Source organism: Pleurodeles waltl, chromosome 12, assembly GCF_031143425.1.
Source record: "Pleurodeles waltl isolate 20211129_DDA chromosome 12, aPleWal1.hap1.20221129, whole genome shotgun sequence".
NCBI classification, from domain to species: Eukaryota; Metazoa; Chordata; class Amphibia; order Caudata; family Salamandridae; genus Pleurodeles; species Pleurodeles waltl.
Window position 1 is genome coordinate 265,341,992 of NC_090451.1, and position 22,883 is coordinate 265,364,874.

Genomic DNA, 22,883 nt, shown 5'->3' on the forward strand with positions numbered 1-22,883 from the left:
CCCAGAATGCTCTCTTATTAGATGCAAATATTTGCAGAAGCTTGAAAGCAGGATTGATGATTCTTTCAGAATAAAATGTTCACAACAAAATGCAACTAGGAAACAAATGTTTTGCTAAATTACTGTGAAATGTAGGTACTATTTCTTTGAAGCATCACTTAGTAAAATGTATTAATACGTTTTAGTATTTCAAAAAAATATTCATAATGGAAACTCATTGTAATCAGTTTCAAACAAGATTATGGGAAACATGATAAAAACAAGCAATTGGCAAGGCCAATAGGTTTGACATTGGTTGTCAGTTTTAGGGTTTTGTCAATGTGTGTCTTGTTTTGATGTGGCTTTTGTAATATTGTGTTGTTGTGGGAGCTGCTGGGCCCTCACCATTGTAACAAGCATTACCACAGTAGTTCTGGACACTGAACAAAACTACTTTGTATGACAGTATGCCCCTTGTGAAAGAGCAGATTGCTATCACTCACAGTGAAGCCCAGCAGATGCATAAACAGAGAGAAAGCAAGAGAGAATAAAATAAAAAATAAAAAAATCTTTGTTAATGCTAGAACTAACTAGGGGTCTAATTCTTAAAGAAAGTCGCAAAAGAGAGCCCTTGTTATATATCTTTGCATTTGTGCAGTTTTATGTAGTTTGTAATTTCACATGAATTTACAGAAGTAGACCAGGAAAACGTACTCCTAGAAAATATTTGTGGACTGTATTTTACCACAAGCAAATATGCATGTGCAGACTTGCTTATGCGAAAATCTGTTTAGCGTTAACAAGTTCACTTTTCCTCCAACCACTGTTTTCCAAACCCTGGGTGATGTTTTACTTCTGCCCTTGTCAGGAGTAAATTACCAACCTTTATCAGTATGGGAAAAGATTAGAGAAGAGCTGGTGAAAACCTTTAAAACATGCAGGTTAGTAGGTTTGCAGAGACTCAAAAGGGCATTTAAAACCTGTAACTATAGCTTACTAGTATGTCTAACACCCTGAAAGGTGGCAAAATAAGGAAGTCGCCTGCATTCAAGCCCTACTATAGCATTAGCCCTGGTATAATCAGAGAGGCTACCATAGCTCTTAAATAATAAGATTGCTGCCATAATTGTTTGCCACACTACATGGCACCAAAGGGGCACGTAGATTTTTTTATTTATTTTTTAACAAGACAGGTAGATTTATGAAACAGCTGGTCCAATGGACAAGTAGATATTTTATTAAACTCTGCACCCTTGTCTAAGGTTTCTAGGAACATCATTTTACCATTTTTTGTTGGGGTCTTGGAACAAATATCCCTTTTAAACTTAACTTGTTGGTAAGAAGTCTAGAAACTTCAAGATGGCGTTAATTTGAACATTCTTTGACAAGCTTTGTTCTGTTTATACCTGGAAGATTTATGATACATGTCTTAATTCTTAAAAGAGTTGGCCTTTTTAGTCAGGAGAGATTGAGTGTTCATGTTGTAGTAACAGAGTCGGTATTTTGGAAACAGGATACATTGAGATTGAGTTAGGGTTCTTTTGGAGAAACCTACAGTTAGTAACACTATTATTGTATTCTTATGGTGCCATTAACAGGCAAAGCTGGTCCTGGTAACCCTGGAGAATACTAAGGGCTCTAGAGCTCTACCTTGATTCTTAAATGATCCTCCTTCCAACACTGTGTTGTGACCTGTAATGTATGCTAAACAACATGCCTTAAGTGTTTATGGTTGATATCTTGATACCTATAGGTCTGTGACTAAGCAAAGCTTGCTCAACATAACAATATTCAATATGGAACACCTCTTTGTGGTAGGGCCTGTTTCATTATGTTACTCTGATTGCTAAAGTATGTATTTGATATTTTTTATGTTAAGTTTCACATGGAAAACTGTCACTATGAGCATGTCTGTCTGCGCATTTGATTTGAGACCCCCCCTTGAAAACACCATCTATTTTTTTAGCAATTGCCTTTTAACTTGCCATGTTTTTCGGTGGTCAGAATACACAATAAGTTGCTGTCTGTTAACTTCTGTGCATGAGTTTTGTTTACCATTTTTTCTTTTTAAAGAAATCCCATTGTTTCTCAGTATATGTCACTAACTTCCCAGATTACCCCTACTTCGATTAGGAAATCAATATTCACATTTAATTGTTTAATAACCTGTTGTGTTTTCTTTAGCCTCCATGAAGAAATTATTGATTTCTACAAATACATGTCCCCAAGACCTGAGGAAGAGAAGATGAGACTGGAAGTGGTGAACCGGATAGAACATGTAGTTAAAGAGCTGTGGCCCAGTGCTGAAGTGAGTAGACATTTCAGAATTTGAACTGCTTTAACAAAGATTTCACTTATAACTGACTTGAAAGATAAAACTGATTTGACGGTTCATAATTAAGTATCTCCATCTTTTCTCTTTTGGAGTATGCATTATCCTGGCACCCTCAACACTGGGTTAGATTGGTTTGACGTTTTCTGCTAGCAGATTTTTTGGTATCCTTTTTCTCTGTTGTTCCACATTGGAAATAGCTTTGCTTCAAGCTTAGTAATTAAAGATTGAGCTAATAATACTTAAGAATTATATTACAATTATTTGATTCATATAGTAGATCACTATTAACCATACAAGCAGAAGGTCGTTAGCTATACTTTTTGTTGGATCAACTCTTTCTACTTTTGGACCTCAATTCACAAATTCTGACTGCTCTAATAAGTTGGCTCTGTTTGAATGAATTTAATTGCAGTTTTTAAAAGTATTAGCAAACACCCAAAGGTACCTCGTCAATGGGGAAAAAAAACACAGACCTCACATTAACAACTGAAAATGCACAAATAAGCCAGAACCCATTCAACAAAGTCCCATTCAGCTTCCTACATTTATGTTAATGATGTTTTGGTTTTAATTAGGGATGGGAGAGTATCTCACAGTTAAGCATCATCTACTGTGAAAGATCTGCTTTCTAGCATTGATCTACCATAATTACCAGTAATATCTGTTTCAATCTCAAATTGCTTTTTGGAGAGTAAACAGGGAAACGCCTTGTTAGAGGGCTGTGTTTTCATCCATACAGGGCTTTATTAACCAGGCACAAAACTTTGAAATTGATCCTTTTCTGAACTGAATGGAAATTATCTAGTGCGCTCAAGATTAAATTGAATTTAACAATCTTTTAATATTTTTCTGGCTGCTGCATGTTGAACCATTTGTAAACATTTGACGATTCTAGATAGCCTGGGATACAGTCGTCCCATCTATCAGAAATAGCTGTATTGACAATTTGGACCCTTTGCTGAACTGAAGATATATATATATATATATATATATATATATATATATATATATTTTTTTATAGTAACCAAGTATGTCTGTTCAGTCTAGAGAAGAAAATGGATATTTCATTACAAGGGATTTTTTTTATTTTTATTTTTTTACACATGTCTAGATTTTTTTACAGGATTTGTTTTTGCCTCAAAGAACAAAGCTTGGTTCTAAATAGAGCGGTGAAAGGGAGCAAGGTTCTCCATTTTTCTTCCATTCAGCTTTAAATGATTTTGGTCCATCAATTTGTGAACCTTGTTCAAGCAGTTCTGTAGAGTGGTAGTTTTTTTCGGACTCACTGTCCACCACAAAAAAGGATCTGGGTTTCATCTGCGAACCTGAGTGCCCTGAGTCTAGTTTGAGTCAGCTGGACCAAAGGTGCAGCATAGGCTACTTGAGGTAGTCCACAGATTAAGGGCTTTAAACTCAACAGATAAGTACTAAGTTATATCTGAAACTTTCTGTCAGAAAGCTGCAACGCTAATTTAATGCCACTCCTGAGATACCACAGTAAGGCAAGCACTTTTGTAGTGCCTCGTGGTCCACGGTATCAGAGGCATCAGGTAGGTGAAATAAGATTTCTGCTGTGGATGTATTGCAGTTTGCATAATGTCAAAAATCATCTATCATTGTAGTGACCTCAGATTTAGTTCTACTGCCTGCTCTGAAACCGAAACGGGTAGGATGATTTAATCTTTGTTCTTCAACAGACTCAGAAATCTGGTTGAAGACCGGACGCTACAATAACATTGCAACATAAGGGAGTTGAGATCCTGGCCTTTATCTTACCAGACCATTCGTACTTAAGTTAGGTTTGTTAAATTCAGGCACACACTGTTCATTTTTAGGTCTTTTGGGCAAGACTCTTAATTGAGTTATGACTAATTTCCATCAGATCAGTGCAACTTAACATTAATTCCTTAGAAATGTTTGCCACAAGAATTATCCTTTCTAGAACTGAATGGTCTTCTTTCACGTATTGGAGTTAGTCAAGTATCCAATCTAAGCTCACTAAAGTATCCAAAAGTCTTAGCTTGGCAACTCGGCGCCTCATAGGATACAGCCTATTTCTGCCAAAGAGACTTCAGTCTCAACCTTCATAGATTAAAGTTTTTGAACAACTTTCTTCTGAATAAATCACTCCTTGCCGACCTGAGGCAACTCCAAATTCCTTTTTAACGTGGAAGCAGGTTTTTGGCATGTTGGGAGTTCTAGAATTCTGTCTGCGTAATAGGAGGTGTTTAGTAATTTTAATAGCTTTCTTACAATAACAGTTGTAGAGGCAAATTTCTTGCCTCCACAGAATAATATTTATATCAGCTGCTTTCTAGTTAACAGAGCCGAGTTCCCATTAATTTTAACTCCTCTGTTTCTGTTCAATAATACCTAGGGACTAGATTATTCACTGCTCTCCTTATTCTGCTATTATGTGTTAACAGCGATTCAGCATCCTTTTCAGACTAGTCTTGATAACTAGTCTGGCAGCGCTGCAACCTTTTTTATATCTTCTAGATGCCATCTTCTCATGGTTCTCCTAGGCCACTGGTTCCCAACCTTTTGACTTCTGTGGACCCCCACGTTATCATTACTGGATGCCAGGGACCCCCCCCCCCCGCCCCCCCAACAGAATTATTGTTGGAATCTAGGGACCCCACACTTAGTCATTACTGGAAGCCAGTGACCTCGACCTAACTTTGTTGATGATTTGAATCCCAGAACGTTACACAAAAAATACAGAAACAAGCACTCATCAAACACACACCCAAAAACACATCTTATTTAATTTGCAAACAAATATAAATGTAAAAAAAATAATGTTAATGGGAAAGTTGGGGCTTTTCTGAATCCAGTTGAAACCACACATCGCCCATACTGTATTCTGTTTAATGTATCTGCAGTGCTCCCATGAATCAATCTGAGGATACTAATTCAATTTGTAGCCCCCAGTTTCAAATTCCTTGACACTTATAATGCGTTTTGAAATTGTCAGTTGTGGTTTTAGCCACTTTATTTATATACATTTTATTAATCTGTTAACATATAATTTTCTTACTTAACTTGCTTTATAAACTGGTCATCCGTGTTGGCTTAGGCTTCCTGATCTTTTTAGAGCTCTCTTGGTCTTTTAGCACCATTGATTATACTATCCTGCATAGCATACCGGCTGACACTGCTTTATGGGCCACTATTTCCCTGATTAAAGTCATTCTTAGAGAAAAGAAGGCAAGTGGTTTCCTGCTTTCTAATACTAACCAGCCCATGAAACTTAGTTGGGGTGCCTCTCACTTTCATGCCAACTTTGGTGTAATTCCGTTCAGACTGTCTGTAGCTGTCAGCAACTTCCAATGGGAGCTAAAAAAGGGAAAAGTTACTTTCTTATACCTGCCCCCTGCCTTTTTTTTGCCCCTGCCAGAAGGATCTGCATAAAACTTACCAAGCCAAAAACCCAAGTCAGCCTAGTATTTTCTGGGAAAGTTTTCATTGACATTTGTGGATTGGCGTCAGTGTTGTTAGCAAAACAAACAAGCATTTGCAATGCAATGAGTCTCGCGTTCGCTCGAGTTAGAGCTGTTAGCATTGTAAATTCCTAACTGCACTTCTACACAAACTGAAAATAAATGTAAAACAGTAGACCTAAACAAGTCAATTCAAAACGTCAACACTGCCACCATAAGTGTGAGCACGAAGGAGAGACACAAAAGGAAAAAGTAGTTTGCTCGGTCAGTTTTTGGCAAAAGTGCCATTATCCATGTAACTTTGTCGATGGCCAAAGCCGTTACAAAACCGCCCCAAGGAGGGGCAAACGTAAAGCATTTGCCAACGAAAGCAAAGGTTTTTTGAAAGGCAAACCCATGAACGAGTGATATTGAGGGCCGTGCGGTGGGTGTGGTTAAAAGCCCAGATACATACCAACACGTCGGAAAAGCAGCGCTTCTGCGCTGCTGTGATCGACCTAAAAATGTCTTTTTTGTGGAAAGTGTGATCTACACAATTATGGAGGCATAATCACATTTTTAAAATACATATAAACAGTAGCCTCAATTGAGCATGGAGGTGGGTTGGGGGAAGTGGTTGTACTGGGTGGAAAGTGGAGTTGATTCAAACGGTATGTATTGAAGTTTAGGGTTTATTCCAGATGTGGTTTGCCAAAAGTAGTTATTGCTTCATAAATGTACTTGAATCACAAATGCATGACTGTATGGAATGCAGCTAAAGTCATTTATTTGAATTCTCCATTCAAACTGGCAGAATGATGACTTTTAGCTAAATGTTATACTATTGAAAATATTTTATTGCACTGTATATCACAGGTAGGGCCACTGGGTACAAACGTTGATCTGCTTTCCTTATTCAGAAACACGGTCTAAGTAAAAACAAATGGTGTGGGGTCGTTAAATGGCTGTTTAAAATATTTGGTTATTTCTGAGACTTGGTGATATTTTTGCGGTTGTATGGAGAAACCAGTGAAGTCGTTCTTCTCTAAGGTGATTCACACTTTGGCCTTAGGCAGCGACGAGGCGACATGTGCTACCTAACAGAGGAATGTGCTTGCCGACATGCATTCCCTGTAACTGAGAACTGTCAAGTAAATGCTTGGCGCTCACACTGCCGGTTGTGCTTTAAGAAGCGCATTCCTAGCCCAGAGCAAAAAGTGATAGGGTATAGAAGATTCCGAGGAGGCAGAAAATATCTTTTGTTCAGTTAGCTCTTATGTATATTAAAGTTACGTGGGCCATTTTGCATTGCTTCCCTGCATTACTTTCAGTATCAGAACTTTGTGTTCATTGCTCCATATCCATTTGTATCGGACTCTAATCGTAGGTCTAATCATTTATTTATCACTAGCAAAAAACCTGCGTCACGGCTTGCTCGCAGGCAAACTACACATTATTACCGCGAAACACATCGTTCTCGCGCTTTTTCTCAAACTCCGTTTGTTTTTGGTCGTATTATTTAAATTCGCATTGACATGGCAGAATTTACTTAAATACATTTACTTACATACGTATGTAAGTACTAGGTCATGCTGCAAAGTACCTGAACTATGGTGGTTCGAAATAGCTATATCGAAAGTTATATCCACTGCACTGTACTGTATTTCACAAAATCCCAAGGAAGCTGGTAAAAAAATGTTTATTTCTCAATTATAACCAAGTACGTGTAGGCGGTCATAATTCCTAATTTTTGGAAGCACAAATCTACTAGAAAATGGCGTTCCTACTTACAAACAACGTCTCTGAAAAAATGTTATTCTGCAGCTCTCTGCTTCATTAACAATGGTTGATTTTAAAAAGACATTCTGTCTTTCTAGATCAGTCTGCCTTTAACGCGTGTGCTGATCAGATGTAACGTTTTCTTTTATTTGTGTTTGTGTTCTAGGTGAAAATATTTGGGAGCTTTAAAACTGGACTCTATTTACCAACAAGGTTAGCAAATTTTCCTTTTAAAAAAATAAATAAATAAATAACGTTGATTGACGCCGTAAAAACTGCTTTATAGAAGCATTGAGTTCTATGATTCTTGTATGTGCGCTCGATAGAGCTTGAAAATCCGCCAATTCAAGAGTTTAACTGTAACTTTCCTTAATACTCTCTTATGGTAATGTATAAGAATGGTAGTAAGACTGTTTTTAATTATATAAACAAGTCTCTCCAGCATACCTATTTCGGACTGAATAACCCGCCCCTTTGTACAGTCTCAGTCTCCACTATTAACTGTCGTTTGCCTGGGCTTTTTTTTTAAATGGTATTCTGCCTCATTCACTAGTGCTTTGATAGTGCTTCTTTTTTATACTGTGAAAAATCTTAATACTACTTGTGTGTTTTCAGTAGTCTGTTTACCAATTTCCTTGCATCCAACCTTTCTTTCGACCAGTAGCTAGCTACAGTGGTGTAGTAGGTGCAGTGGCACCGAGGCACAAGGGTATACGTGTCCAACAGTACTGCAGGCATAGCATCTACCGTTACTCAACTGTGGGGCAGTTGCATTAAGACCCTTGGCACCCTTGCTACTGCTTGCTTCAATTTAAAGGTGTTTTGCCCTCTTGAAGATGAATGCTGGAGATTTAAAAAAGCGGTGCACTCTATAGGTTCAGCTTTTTACTGTTGCCTTAAAATTAAGTGACCTTAGACTTAATTAGTTGGGCGTTCATTTGGAGGTGCGCCGTAAATGTGTGATAATACGCCCAAAGAAGTAGTTGCAATACCAAAGTTAAGTTGTGGGGCAGCTCTCCTGTTTACCGTTCCCGTTCATTGATGTATAATCCCTAGACTCGCATTTGCTACATCTCCTCCATGGTTGTGTGAAGGCGGTAACAGCCTTAAACTGACATTACACTTTTATAGTTTTTTTCTATACATAGCACATATTACCTCGTTTCTAAAATATGCCACTACCTCATTTCTTTAAATCGGATTAATGCGACAGTTGTGCACCGTTCCAGTTACTGCACATTTATTGCATGTTTGAAGCACTTTTAATGAAGCATTAGAGTTCTTTTAAACTTCATCAATTGTAATGAACGAAAAAAGCCCCCTGTAATGTTACGAAATAACTTACTTTATTCAGAACTAAATAGGAATCACTACGGATTAAGGAGAATCTCTCACTTTATGAAAAAATATTCTAGTTGTATGTATTTTAGGTTTAGTAATGTAGATCCCTACGTCAGTGCCTTAATCTGGGACCCCATGACCCTGCTCTAGTGATACACCACGTAGCGTTGTATGATATAAAATGGTCAGGCGCAGCTGACCTAAATGATTTGAAAGTGACTTTAGTCATGGTGCTGTACCCCACCAGTAAGAGATCGTTATAGCAGTGCCTTTTGTTTTTTTTTGTTTTTTTTTTTATTCACATGGTCCTGTTCATGTCTGTTCGACCAGGAATTGTGATTTTTAACCATTGCCCATTTTGGGAGACAAGGACTCGCCCGTTATGACGGGGCATCAGAGAGAGAGAGGGATTATGTCTCCTCTGTATAAAGGAGATACAAACTTCCAGAAAAGGACTACACTGTAAGAACGAGACAGAGTATGTTTGTGTATGTGCACGCTGTTTATTTTTGTATGTACCAGCAAGTGTGCTGGGTGGCTCCTGGCTTTATCCTATTCTACTGCCGTCAAGTATTTTGGTCCCACACATGGTGTATTTGGTGGTAATTATTTCAGTTTTTGGGCCATCCATGGCGGGGTTATTCCTTCCTTGACAAACTAGATCGATGAAGGTGACGCACAAGCAGGGATACTGTTACGAATCATGGTCTCCAACAAGCCTGCAAACCACCTACTCATGAAGAAGGGGCAGTGTTAGACTGCATCATAACCAAAGGGAGGGGAAGTGCTGAGCCGTAACAGTGGACTGGTTGGATCATGCCCCAGTCCTCTTCAACCTCATACAACTAAAGATCTACCACTAAGCAGAAATGCTGGATATGAGAGACTAAACAGATTAACAAGTCAGAACTAGGTGCACTTTGCTAACAAAATCTCCTCCCTCCCCAGCATCTCTCCCCCCAGACTGAGATGCAGTTCGCCCAACATCTAACATACCACTACATCCACAACATGACTGACATTATTGACATCCTTCCACTGAGACATTTCAAACGACAAAACCAAATGGTCTTGCCTCTGGTGCAAACAAATCCTCAACCACGAAAGGAGGGAACTTAGACCAACAGAAGATGGAGACAAGACTCATCCTCTCTGTTTAATTCAACGCTGAGAAATGAGAAACTTCTTCAGGAACCTATTAAGACAAAAGCTGTATTCTGAAGATCACAACTAGATAAAGCAAGCAACGGACCAATCACACTTTTCTATATTATCAAATAATGAACTCTCGCCTGAAACCTGTGAAAAGTTATTTGTCTTTGAAGGGAAGATAAGTATGTTTGAAGACTTTATCTCAGACAAGCTAAAAGGAAAATGTGCTTCGACAGTAGACATGTCCTGAGCTCCACTAGAGCACAGTGGAAAGAAGAAGGTCCAATCACCCACCCAAAACCCCGCCCTCTCCACAGGCTGAAGAATTACACAGGGTGGAGTGAATGTATATGTCAGTGAAGAGGACATCAGAAAGATCCTAATGGTACTTAAGCCCACATCACACGTGACCGACCCAATATCTACAGTACTCACCAAAGATCTCCGCCATTTCCTTGTACTGCTCTGGATAGTGACATTAAATACCTCCCTGACTCATGGTGTGATACTGGACTGTCTTAAGATGGACAAATAACTTTCATAGAGGGACAAACCCTCCCTTTCCAGCCGAAGTCCTGGAAAAATGTGTCCTAAACTAACACTGGCAACACATTATAAAAAATTGAGCTACTCAACAACTTCAGTTCTGATTCAAACCGGGCTTCAGCACAGAAAAGGCCATAATACACATCATTGATGACGTGCTCAAAATCCTGGACCAAAACATTGTGCCTTCTGTTTCTACTAGACCTGTTCTTGGTCTTCAACACAGTCAACTATGCTGCACTCAAACAAATCCTGAAGACAAAATCTGTCTGGTGGGTAAGGTGCTCAATGTTCTCCTCATATCTTCACAACCAGTCCCAACTTATTAAACTAGAGGATTCTCAATCAAAACCAGCATGGGTTAGGCAGGGAGTATCCCAAGGCTTCATCCTCTTGCTCACCCTTTCCTACGAATAGAAGGAACCAAATACAAGGAAACACTGACTACAATACTTCAACACTCCAAGCTTGCATACCATATGTATGCAAATGACCTACAACTGTACCTCAAAATCTCCTGCCTAGAGAGCATTATCCGCTTCAACAATACTTTGAACACGATCCAAACCTGGCTTAACTGGAACCACCTCAAACGGAATGTCCTGAAGACTGAATGCCTTCTCATGTACTCGCTCCACAACTCCCCTCAATTCATGATTGGCTACACCACCTAAAACACAATCCAGTCAAAGCCAGTAGTCTTTGACTCCACTAAATACCTAAGGATCACACTAAACAAAAACCTGAACATGCAAACACAAAACCGCGCAGTCTCAAAAAAAAAAAAAAAAAAAATCATGCTCTCATCACACCCTCCCTAGTATCCCTCTAATGGCTTTACATCAAAGCCAGAATTTTGCCCATAATTGCATGCCTGACACATAAGGTGGTACATTTCGACACAGCAGAATATCAATCATGCTCCCTCACCACCTTGGGAGGCAGCCACTTAAAGCAGTGCAGGGTTCCTCCTATTCAGACCCCCAAAATTCCAGAAAAGCAGTACTTGTGCTCAAAGCTTTTCTGCCCCCATAATTTAGATCTCTTTACCACCAGAATTGTACACCAATCAATTAACCACTATTTTCAAGAAGGAGGTAAAAAGCAATATTGAGGACGAAATTCTGTACATCAAGAACACACCACAACCGTCCATGCCAGGGGAGGCACAATAACAGGGCAGACCACACTTACAGGGCTCCACAACCTCCAGTGCAACCTGCACAAGAGTGTCCCAGACACCTAAGAATATATGCCCACTTAGCAGATCGGCTGAACCACCAATGGCCTGACTCAAGCCCAAATCATAACGATCCAGCACTGACAGCACCACAGGAGAATTCAACACTTCATACCTGGTTCTAGCTACACCTGTTAACACGTATTCAGTTTGGTATTCTCATCAAGGTAGCCTCTCTTCTACTATGAAATGATGCCTGGCAACATCTGCTGCTTCTTTGGTCAACACTTGGAATATCTAAACAATCTTCAAGACCACGCACTGATACACCACAGACTGTTGTAGTCATGAAACAAGTGACTGTATGTAGTCGCAGAAGTTCTTTGTTATAGTGAAACAAGTACCCTGTACAGCAGCACGGATACTCTTAAGTCATGATCGCAATCCAGAAAACTCTTTAAATAAAAAATAAATACAATAATCTGAGTGATAGCATTGTCAAATCTGTTTAAATCTTCTATTTTATGAACTGCCTGATATTTTAACCCTGTGTGTGTGTTTTTTTTATTTTTATTTTTTATCCATCCTGCCATGCCAGTTCACGGAGTTAAACATGCAGAATTTTAAACAAGCATAAGTCTAATCCTGTTTTATAGTCCGGTCCCAAGCACTCTGACCACAGTTTTGAGGAAGGCATAAATTTATACTGCCCGTTTCATTCAATTTTTATAGCTTTTCACACTATTAAACAAAACAACGTAGGCAAGTAAATTTGAGAGCAAATGTATATTTGTATAATACAAATCTTCACCTATTAACGTGGTTTGTAGCACAAAGTAATGTGGAAGGCACTTGGTGCGTGACTTTTTATCCTACATCAGTCAGGCAAAGAGCGTGATAAAATAATTAAGGCAGTGCCATTTCCATGTGACATTCATTCACGATGTAGTATTCAGTGCATTTGCACAACACATTAGCAAAGTTCTGAGGCTAACCGAGACCTGTGTGTCAACTTTTTTAATAAAGGACTGTGGCATATTTCTTTATTATCCTGTTGGTTTCCCAGTAGTCTGATATTGTGCATTGGCAAAGTTTCTAATTGATACAGAGAATGGTGGTCTTAGGGCTGGGAAGGACTACAGCGATGGGTGGCCTTAATGCTTAGGGTTGAGATAATGCGGAAGTGGGCGGTTCTAGGCTTTAGGACTGGGGATGGGTGGTGGGTGTGGGTGTTGCAGAGAATGGCAGTCTTAGGGATGCAAAATGGTATGGAAGATGGTGGCCTTCATGTATGGGGCTTGGAAGGGGTGCTGAGTATGGCGAGGGCAGATATGCTTCATAGCGCATATATCTGAGGTAGATGCATTAACCCACAACTTGTGACCTTCCGATTAGGCAACCTAGATCTCCAAAGCAGGGCTTTAATAACAGTAACAAATTTGACTTAACTTGATTTTTATTTAGTGCTACATATCATCCATACTATTTGAAAACACTATGTTCCTAAACTATTATCAAATTAATGGTGCCCAGATGAGAAAGGTGTTGAGATTGGAGGACCTCTGCGGTAACAACTGCTGTCAATCTCTGAGTCCACTCTCTTACTCGGTTTCAATTTCTCCATTTGTCTTCATTCTCCTGCTTTCCTCCTCTTCTGCCATTCTACATCCTAGTCACTACTAATGCTCTAGTTTGTGGTAGTGTGGTCGAGCAGTAGGCTTATCAAAGAAGTAGTGTTAAGCATTTGTTGTACACACACACAGGCAATAAATGAGGAACACACACTCAGACAATTCCAGGCCAGTAGGTTTTTGTATAGAAAAATATATTTTCTTAGTTTATTTTAAGAACCACAGGTTCAAGATTTACAAGTAATACTTCAAATGAAAGGTATTTCAGGTAGGTACTTTAGGAACTTTGAATTAGCAAAATAGCATATCCAGTTTTCACATAAATGACATACAGCTATTTTAAAACTAGACAGTGCAGTTTTCAACAGTTCCTGGGGGAGGTAAGTGTTTGTTAGTTTTTGCAGGTAAGTAAACCACCTACGGGGTTCAAGTTTGGGTCCAAGGTAGCCCACCGTTTGGAGTTCAGAGCAACCCCAAAGTTACCACACCAGCAGCTCAGGGCCGGTCAGGTGCAGAGGTGAAAATGGTGCCCAAAACGCATAGGCTTCAATGGAGAAGGGGGTACCCCGGTTCTAGTCTTCCAGCAGTTAAGTACCCGCGTCGTCTGAGTGCAGACCAGGGGGGGTTTTGTAGGGCACTGGGGGGACACACCAGTCCACACAGAAAGTACACCCTCAGCAGCCGGGTGCAGTGTGCAGACAAGCATCAGGTTTGTCATTGAAATCAATGGGAGACCAAGGGGTCTCTTCAGCGATGCAGGCAAGGGGGGGGGGGCTACTCTGGGTATCCACCACCTGGGCAAGGGAGAGGGCCACCTGGGGGTCGCTCCTGCACTGGAGGTCGGATCCTTCAGGTCCTGGGGGCTGCGGGTGCAGTGACCATACCAGGCGTCGGGTTCTTAGAAGCAGGCAGTCGCGGTCAGGGGGAGCCTCGGGATTCCCTCTGCAGGTGTCGCTGTGTGGGTCCAGGGGGGGCAACTCTGGCTACTCACGGTCTCGCAGTCGCCGTGGAGTCCTCCCTGAAGTGATTGCACCCGACACCCCCGGCTCGATTTGTGGAGAACAGAGTGCCAAGTCTCACGCTTCCAGCGGGAAACGCAAGTTGTTTTAAAGTTGCTCCTTTGTTACAAAGTTGCAGTCTTGGGTGAACAGAGCCGCTGTCCTCGGGATTTCTTGGTCCTTCTAGAGCAGGGCAGTCCTCTGAGGATTCAAAGGTCGCTGGTCCCTGGGGAAAGCGACGCTGGAGCAGTGTCTTTAGAAGGGGGGAGACAGGCCGGTAGAGCTGGGGCCAAAGCAGTTGGTGTCTCCGTCTTCTCTGCAGGGTTTTTCAGCTTAGCAGTCCTCTTCTTCTTAGGTTGCAGGAATCTGAGTTCCTAGGTTCTGGGGAGCCCTTAAATACTAAATTTAAGGGCGTGTTTAGGTCTGGGGGGTTAGTAGCCAATGGCTACTAGCCCTGAGGGTGGGTACACCCTCTTTGTGCCTTCTCCCAAGGGGAGGGGGTCACATTCCTATCCCTATTGGGGGAATCCTCCATCTGCAAGATGGAGGATTTCTAAAAGTCAGTCTCACCTCAGCTCAGGACACCTTAGGGGCTGTCCTGACTGGCCATTGACTCCTCCTTGTTTTTCTCATTATCTCCTCTGGCCTTGCCGCCAAAAGTGGGGCTGTGGCCGGAGTGGGCGGGCAACTCCACTAGCTGGAGTGCCCTGTGGTGCTGTAACAAAGGGGGTGAGCCTTTGAGGCTCACCGCCAGGTGTTACAGTTCCTGCAGGGGGAGGTGATAAGCATCTCCACCCAGTGCAGGCTTTGTTACTAGCCACAGAGTGACAAAGGCACTCTCCCCATGTGGCCAGCAACATGTTTCTAGTGTGGCAGGCTGCTAAAACCAGTCAGCCTACACAGATAGTCGGTTAAGGTTTCAGGGGGCACCTCTAAGGTGCCCTCTGGGGTGTATGTTACAATAAAATATACACTGGCATCAGTGTGCATTTATTGTGCTGAGAAGTTTGATACCAAACTTCACAGTTTTCAGTGTAGCCATTATGGTGCTGTGGAATTCATGTTTGACAGACTCCCAGACCATATACTCTTATGGCTACCCTGCACTTACAATGTCTAAGGTTTTGCTTAGACACTGTAGGGGCACAGTGCTCATGCACTGGTGCCCTCACCTATGGTATAGTGCACCCTGCCTTAGGGCTGTAAGGCCTGCTAGAGGGGTGACTTATCTATACTGCATAGGCAGTGTGAGGTTGGCATGGCACCCTGAGGGGAGTGCCATGTCGACTTACTCGTTTTGTCCTCACCAGCACACACAAGCTGGCAAGCAGTGTGTCTGTGCTGAGTGAGGGGTCCCCAGGGTGGCATAAGATATGCTGCAGCCCTTAGAGACCTTCCCTGGCATCAGGGCCCTTGGTACCAGGGGTACCAGTTCCAAGGGACTTACCTGGATGCCAAGGTGTGCCAATTGTGAAAACAAAAGTACAGGTTAGGGAAAGAACACTGGTGCTGGGGCCTGGTTAGCAGGCCTCAGCAGACCTTCAAATCAAAAACGTAGCATCCGCAAAGGCAAAAAGTCAGGGGGTAACCATGCCAAGGAGGCATTTCCTTACATATACCTATTGTAAAGTTGCATGCAATCTTTATGATAGTAAAGGATAATTCGACTTTTACGTGACACCAAACCACACATTTAGCTGGAAACAGGCTGCATAACGCACTAACCGCTGCCTTGTGTTTAGATTGCAGTTTCCATAGATATTCACTTTAGTATGTGAAAAATGTTAGCAAGTGGTTGTTTGCTGATTAAGAAGGGACTAAGGAGGTGTAATCTCTCATGAAAAACAACAGTTTTCAGTATCAAAACTAATAAAAAAATCTTCCCTTCAAATATTGTATTTGCATGCCATGATGATAGTCGTTGATATAGTTAGACTGCAAATTTCTTTCCTGCTGCTTATGCAGTAACAGCTGTTATTACACAGCTTAATCATGCTCATTTAATCAACATCAGAGTTTGACATTGTGTGAATTTGCCCATTTGCATGCTGCTACCTTTTTGTCTCTGTTACAGAGATACGATGGATGCCTGGCAGGCTGGAGAAGTACATATTCCCATCCTAAGCCTGAGCATCTGTGCTGCAACAGTACCAGAGTATTTCATAGAGCCCTCTAGTCACAGAGTTATTCCCTTAGAATATTCCTAAAGCATCAAACTGGATCAGGAAAATCTTGCGGTACCCCTGCATGCCGGTAGATGGTGTTGAACAGGTCTGCGTCAGCGTTCTGGGTGTCGTTTGCACCAGATGTTGTGCACAGTCCCTATATAGATGCCATACCAGCAGGCTGACATCAGTTTTTCTTTTCGCACCATCAGTGTGGATCCAGAAGAGCTGCCCTGCTCAGTTTTTGACTACTTTTTCAACAGTCTGTCAATCTTTTCTGTGCATTGTGCTTTCAGTGTACTAGGATTGTCTCCTAAAAATCCAGTAGGATTTAAACCCTGTGGGGCCTATCCCAGGCAGATGTTTTTTTAACGCAGCACTGTCCGATTAGGTATAATTTGAGAGCATGTATAGTATTTTAACTTAACAGTACCTTATCAGTGTATTGCATAACGCCCGAAGGGTCAGTTAGAAAATAAACAATGTAGGACATGACCAAAATACCACACTTATACAATGAAAAAATTATTTGTGTCATTTATAATCGGATGCAGTATATATCTGCATAAAACCATTGTGATAAGTGCTCAGTGTGATGCGAGAACACAGAGCTGAAAAGTTCATTGATAAACAGCTGCAAAGGTAAAAAGTGATCACAGTAACAATAGAATGGCGGAGAGGCTCAATTTGGGGGTACAGATTCTAGAATAAAGATTTATGGTCCTAAATTTTTAAACCAACTGATTTCTGACCCCAAGGGTCAGTCAGTGAAAATTCCTCTCAAACCGAAAAGGGTTGACAGCATTTCAACCCTTATATCAATCGAGGATCATCATCGGGACTGAGCACAAATAATTAGCAATGGTGAGAGTCCCCCTGGAGTTACGTATGACTCCAGATGGGACAAATCGATCCTCATAGGGAACTATCTCTCCTTGGTGTAACCAACAGGTCAACCATATTTGATGCAGCTAGCAAGGAATAAATGAGCAGCGTTCTGCAATAAGCCGCTCGGGAAGCAACCCAAAAATCATCAACAATGACCACCAGAGGGCACCTAGCAGGGTAAACTTGACAAAGGGGTTTACGATAATCGGATGCTGTAGGTGCCCTCAACAAGTGAAAGAAAAGGGGGGAAATACCTTAGCCACTCAGTTTACTGGTGCTCTGGGTCACATCCTATGCATTCATTCATCCCCATGTCTATCACTGACCCTTATCTAGTTTGTCTGTGGTGCCTGGAGTTAGACCACAACTCTAGGAACTGTTGTGCCTGCTGCACCACGAATCCGAAGGCTATTTGGGAGTGAGAGACTAAGTTCTTGGTAGGCCCGACATCGGTAGTCTCTGCACCGCTCCAGCTCCTTATGCATGGAAGGTCCTGAGCCTGCTCAAGGAGTCACTCCTGTCGGTTGTCATCTCACTCTGATTCATAGTCAGTTAAGTCCCTCAATCACCAGAAGTCAAGGAGGTCGAATCTTTTTTCGACTTAACGTGCCAGTCCTAGACATCGTACAAGGTGCGAGAACCATTCCCCAAGTTGAGAACCTGCTCCCGCGCGCCACTCAGAAATTCAAGGAGGTCTGCACTGCAGCTCTTTGAATTTCCTGGAGCTGGTGTGACCCCCCCCACCTAACTTACAGCATTTTATGAGACCATGCACCTCGTATTTAAACGTATGGGCTTCTGTGGGGTGCCTTTGGGCCCCATTGGTCTGGAAGGTGTGCCAGGTTTGCCCTCTAGGCCGGTAAGGGCACTCTGGATCCTTTTGTGTTTCCATACCAACTCAGGTTATGAATTCACAACCTTCATCGAGGTTTGATAGTCATTCCTGACTCAGACAAGCTGTCTGGACCCCCCTGTCTGTAAGAGTCTAAGACAGTGCCTCCATTCCTTGACAGGCCCTGTGGAGATTTTGACTGGTGTAGATCTTTGTAAACGTATGGTAACCCTGACCCCCTCATGAAGACACTTTGGCCCAGTTAGATAACTGGGGAGAGGAACTGGCAGAGCCAGTGACTTGGATACCACACCAGACATTGGCCTAGCTAGTCTCTCGTCCTAGTGTGGCTACAAAGAACAGAGCATCTTTTGCTGTGGCAGTGAGAAGGGTGGCAGAGATCCTCAACCTTTAGTTGCCTTCTGCGGAAGCCAAGGCTAATGTCCTGACGGGGGTGCTTCAGCTTGGTAGATCCCACCACAGCCCCTACTGCCCTTCAATGAAGCAGTCTTGGATGTCCTATGCGGGCCTCTTGGTCTGATATTGCCACACTATGTGGTACTCGGTAGCGGTTGACGGTTGTGGAGGAGGCCCAGGCAATCCTGAACCAGGCTATTGCCAAGGCAGGGGCTCAGCAAAGTTCGCCTTCATATGCTGGTTGGATACGACTCGTAGGCCAGGGCCATAGCCTCATGTGTGGCACTCCACTGCCACACCTGTCTGAGGTCCCCTGGCTTTTCTGGGTATTACCAGGCATCCCTTGTCAGGCCTTGAAAAATCCACTCACTCAGTCATATTTTATCAGGTTGAGCTATTTGTAGGACCTACTCTCACCTTCTGGCAAGTTGACAAAGAGCAGGTGTTCTGTTCAGTTAGAAAGTAAAGGAGCAATAAAGGTTCCTTTAAATCTTGTTCTGGTCACTTTTGCTCTGTGTTCAGAGATGGAGGTCAAAAGTCAGTTTGTTTTACAATTAATTTTCATTCTGACTGCAAAGTTCCAGGATTTTCTTTTTCCCTATCGCACAACATTTAAATAGCTAAGTCAACTGTACAATCATTTCAAAATATATTTCAGAAATTGTGAAGCCCATTGTTTGTACTTCTATATGATGAAAAAATATTTTAATAGGATGAAAACAAAACAGAACACTGCTTGGTGATGTGCAAAGAATAGATATGTTTTCTGAAACCCGATTTTCACAGATTAAGACACTATATAGTTTGATCAGTAAAGTTGCAAGTTAGTGGGAAGGTTTTTAAACATTTCCTGAAAACATTCGGTCTTTATTAATATATTTATTAGAAGTGAGTGTTTACACATAAACCTAGGAGCACTCCTGCCCTGGTAGCAATGCTATTAGTAAATTGAGGCAAGTAATGGATCATGTGTTCCCTATATGTGGGCTAAATTCTTTTTATACATGGAGCTAATGTTTAGTCTTCTTACTCAGAGAGCAGAATTGCTGCGCTCACATAAATTAAGGTACACTTGTATGTGAAAATGAAGAAAAGGGTGAGACTGTAAACTAAAATATTTGCTTTAGGTTCACACTATTTGGAGACCTTTTCACGGGTCAAGTACATTACGGTTGTGATTGAGTAGATTATTCAAGTTACTTAACCTGCATGTTTAGCATTATTATTATTATTATTTTTTCTAGGCCTGCTTATGGAAATGCCCTTTGATGGTGCCCACCTTTGGGGCAACACAGCTGACTCTGTCCTTGAGCGCTTCAACAAATGTAGGGTCACTGCCTAGTCTTTAGGGCTCACCATGGCCCCCACACCAGCCACACTCTTTCGCTCTTTCCCTGGCTATTGTAGGGGCTATTGGCCATGTCCTTTCCAGCAGAGCAACCAAGACAACAGGCTTCCTAGGCTGTTAGTTGCAGCAGATGCAGCTCCAAGAAGTGTTGTGGGAACCAAGGCCAAAGATCTTCCCAGTTCACCCCCCCCCCCCCCCCCCTTCAACCAGCAACCTTCCCCAGCCGCCACAGCATCCAACCCTGTTTAGAAGGCCCTCACAACAACTCAGGCACCCTGTTGGAGGCAGGATCAGACACCACCTGCTCCAATGGCAAGTCATTACTTCGAGCCAGTGGGTGCTTCAAATTGTCAGGCAGGGATATGCATTTCCACTCCTGGAGACCCCACTGCCCTCAGATCGACTGACTGAGGACCACCTCTCCTTGTTGTGCCAGGAAGCACAGACTGTTTTGACTAAAGGAGGCATTGAAAGGGTGCTGACGTTAGAAGTAGATCGTGGTTACTATTCCTGTTACTTACTGGGGCCCAAGGAGGATAGAGGCCTCACTTACTTGGGCCAAAGGAGGATAGAGGCCTCCAGCCTATCTTAGATCTTTGCCTTCTCAATGCTTTCCAGAGGAAGCAGACGTTCAAGATGCTAACACTTACTCAGGTCTGTTTAAGGTTAGACCCTGGAGATTGGATGGTAGTGTTGGACCTACAGGATGCCTATTTTCACACCCCAGTCCTGCAGGTTCATAATTGTTACCTATGGCTCACGTTGGGCCAGGAGCATTTCCAGTTTGTTGTGCTCCTCTTTGGTCTCACTAGTTGCCCCTTGGGTGTTCATGAAGGTGATAGCGGTGGTTGCAGCACATCTGCGGAGGTTGAGAGTCCTTCCTACCTCGACAACTGGCTTCTGATGGCAGACTGCCCCAGGCAGTCTTCACCCACCACCAGACAAAGGTGAATCTCCTGTATTTGCTGGGATTCACTATCAACATGCCTTAGTCAAACCTGACTCCTTCTCACACGTTCCCTTGCATCTGAACCATTCTTGACATGGTGCAATTCCATGCCTATCCTCTGGAGTGGAGAGTTACATTGGAGTCCTAGTATTTTAACCTCAGTCCTGGATTTCAGCAAGACAGACACTGCTGCATCATACTGTTGAAGTACGATTGATGGCATATGCGGGCTCTGCAGTGGGATCTCAAGTCACATTGGGCGCAGCACCAGGGGAGCTATTCTGATCTGTTCCAAATTTTGAAGGAGTCTGCAAAAGACCTGCAGTGGTGTTGAAAGGACTGCAAGTGAGTTAGAGGCAGAACCCTCTCCCTACCCCTCCCAGAGCTGTCAGTGGTGACCAACTTCTGGGCTGGGCCAACCAACTAGGAAAAGGGAAAATTGGAGGTGCCTGGCAGACACTCAGCTCCACATCAGCCTTCTGGAGTAGAGGGTGATTTGCTTGGAATTGAAGGCTTTACTATCTCCTGTCAAAGGAAGGCTGGTCCAGGTGTCTACGAACACTACTGCAGCAATCATGACGGAGTGGGGTTGTGGACCTTGTGCCAGAAGGCTCTGCACATCTGGACATGGCTACAACGCCAGATCATTTTCCTGATTGTGCAGCACCTGGAGAGTTCTCTAAATGCCTGGGTGAACTAACTCAATAGTAGAAGCATCATGGACCACAAATAGCATTTACATCTGGAGGTGACTCAATATCTCGTTTTGGATTGTGAAGAATCTTGGTTAGGTCCGTTTTCCACCACCGAGAACTAGAACTTCCAAAGTGACTCTTGCTCAGAGACTCATCCCGACCAGACAGTAGTAGAGAACTCCAATACGCCTTTCAGCAGTTACCTATTCTTTCAGAGATCTGAAAAAGATCAAAACTGACTAGTCCAAAGTCATCAGGTTGGGCCTGGATTGGGCAAAGAGAGTATGATATCCAGAACACCTGTGCATGAGCCTCTCTCCTTCGATCAAGATGCTTTTTCAGGAGGATCGGTTGCACCAACTCAGCAGTGTCCTACACCAAAACCTGTACACGCTTCACCTTCATGTGTGAAGATTAAGTGATCACAGTTAAGTTTTTGTCCTTCCTCTTGAAATCTGTGACACATTCTTGGCAGTCAGACGTCCATCAACAAAAACGTTATATGCCTACCGTTGGTGCGCTGAGAAACACATTGACCCTCTTAATGTGCCCCTGTCTGAATTGCTGTTGTTTTGTCCTTAGCTAGGCAAGGCCTTACTCTGGGAACAGTTAACGGGTATGTTTCGGCCATTTTGGCATTTTTGTGGTTGTCCTTCCTGCTTAAGTCACCCATTGTGACAATTTCTGAAAGGTCTTCAGCATATGTTTCCTCCCACATCTTTCATTATGCCCCAATGGAACCATAATCTGGTTTTAACCTATTTGATGTGTTCTCTCTCTAAACCCAGACTTTTAACAATCAAGACAGTCTTCGTGGCCATCACATCAGCCAGGAAAGTAAGCAAGCTGCAGGCACTTGCCGTTCAACATCAATACACCAACTTATTTTGAGACAGACATGTTCTCTGAGCCTGTCTTTTTTCTATCAAAGTTTGTGACACCCTTTCACGTTGCCCAAAGCATCACGCTGCTGACTTTTTGTCCCACCTCTTCCCTCCAAGGAAGAAGCGAGACTCCCTCACCTAGACCTTTAAAAGGGTGCTGTCATTCTATATTGAGTGTACCAATGAACATCTAGTGGAAGATCAACTCTTTATAGGGTTTCTTGAAACAATGAAGGGGAAGGCGGTGTATGACTGAACCATCTCCAGATGGATTGCGCTTTGCTTTAATATCTGTTATGCATTAGCCAGGAAACAATCCCCTGCAGGCTCATTCCACCAGAG

General features: G+C 42.4%; 1 protein-coding gene across 1 annotated transcript in view; it reads left to right on the plus strand.

Moving 5' to 3' along the window:
- Positions 1 to 22,883, plus strand: part of TENT4B (terminal nucleotidyltransferase 4B) — a 320,397-nt gene that overhangs the window by 81,111 nt on the left and 216,403 nt on the right. The window contains exons 2-3 of the mRNA XM_069218695.1: positions 2,164 to 2,287; positions 7,682 to 7,728. Coding sequence (XP_069074796.1) covers positions 2,164 to 2,287; positions 7,682 to 7,728 — 171 coding nt within the window. The remainder of the gene's footprint in view (positions 1 to 2,163; positions 2,288 to 7,681; positions 7,729 to 22,883) is intronic.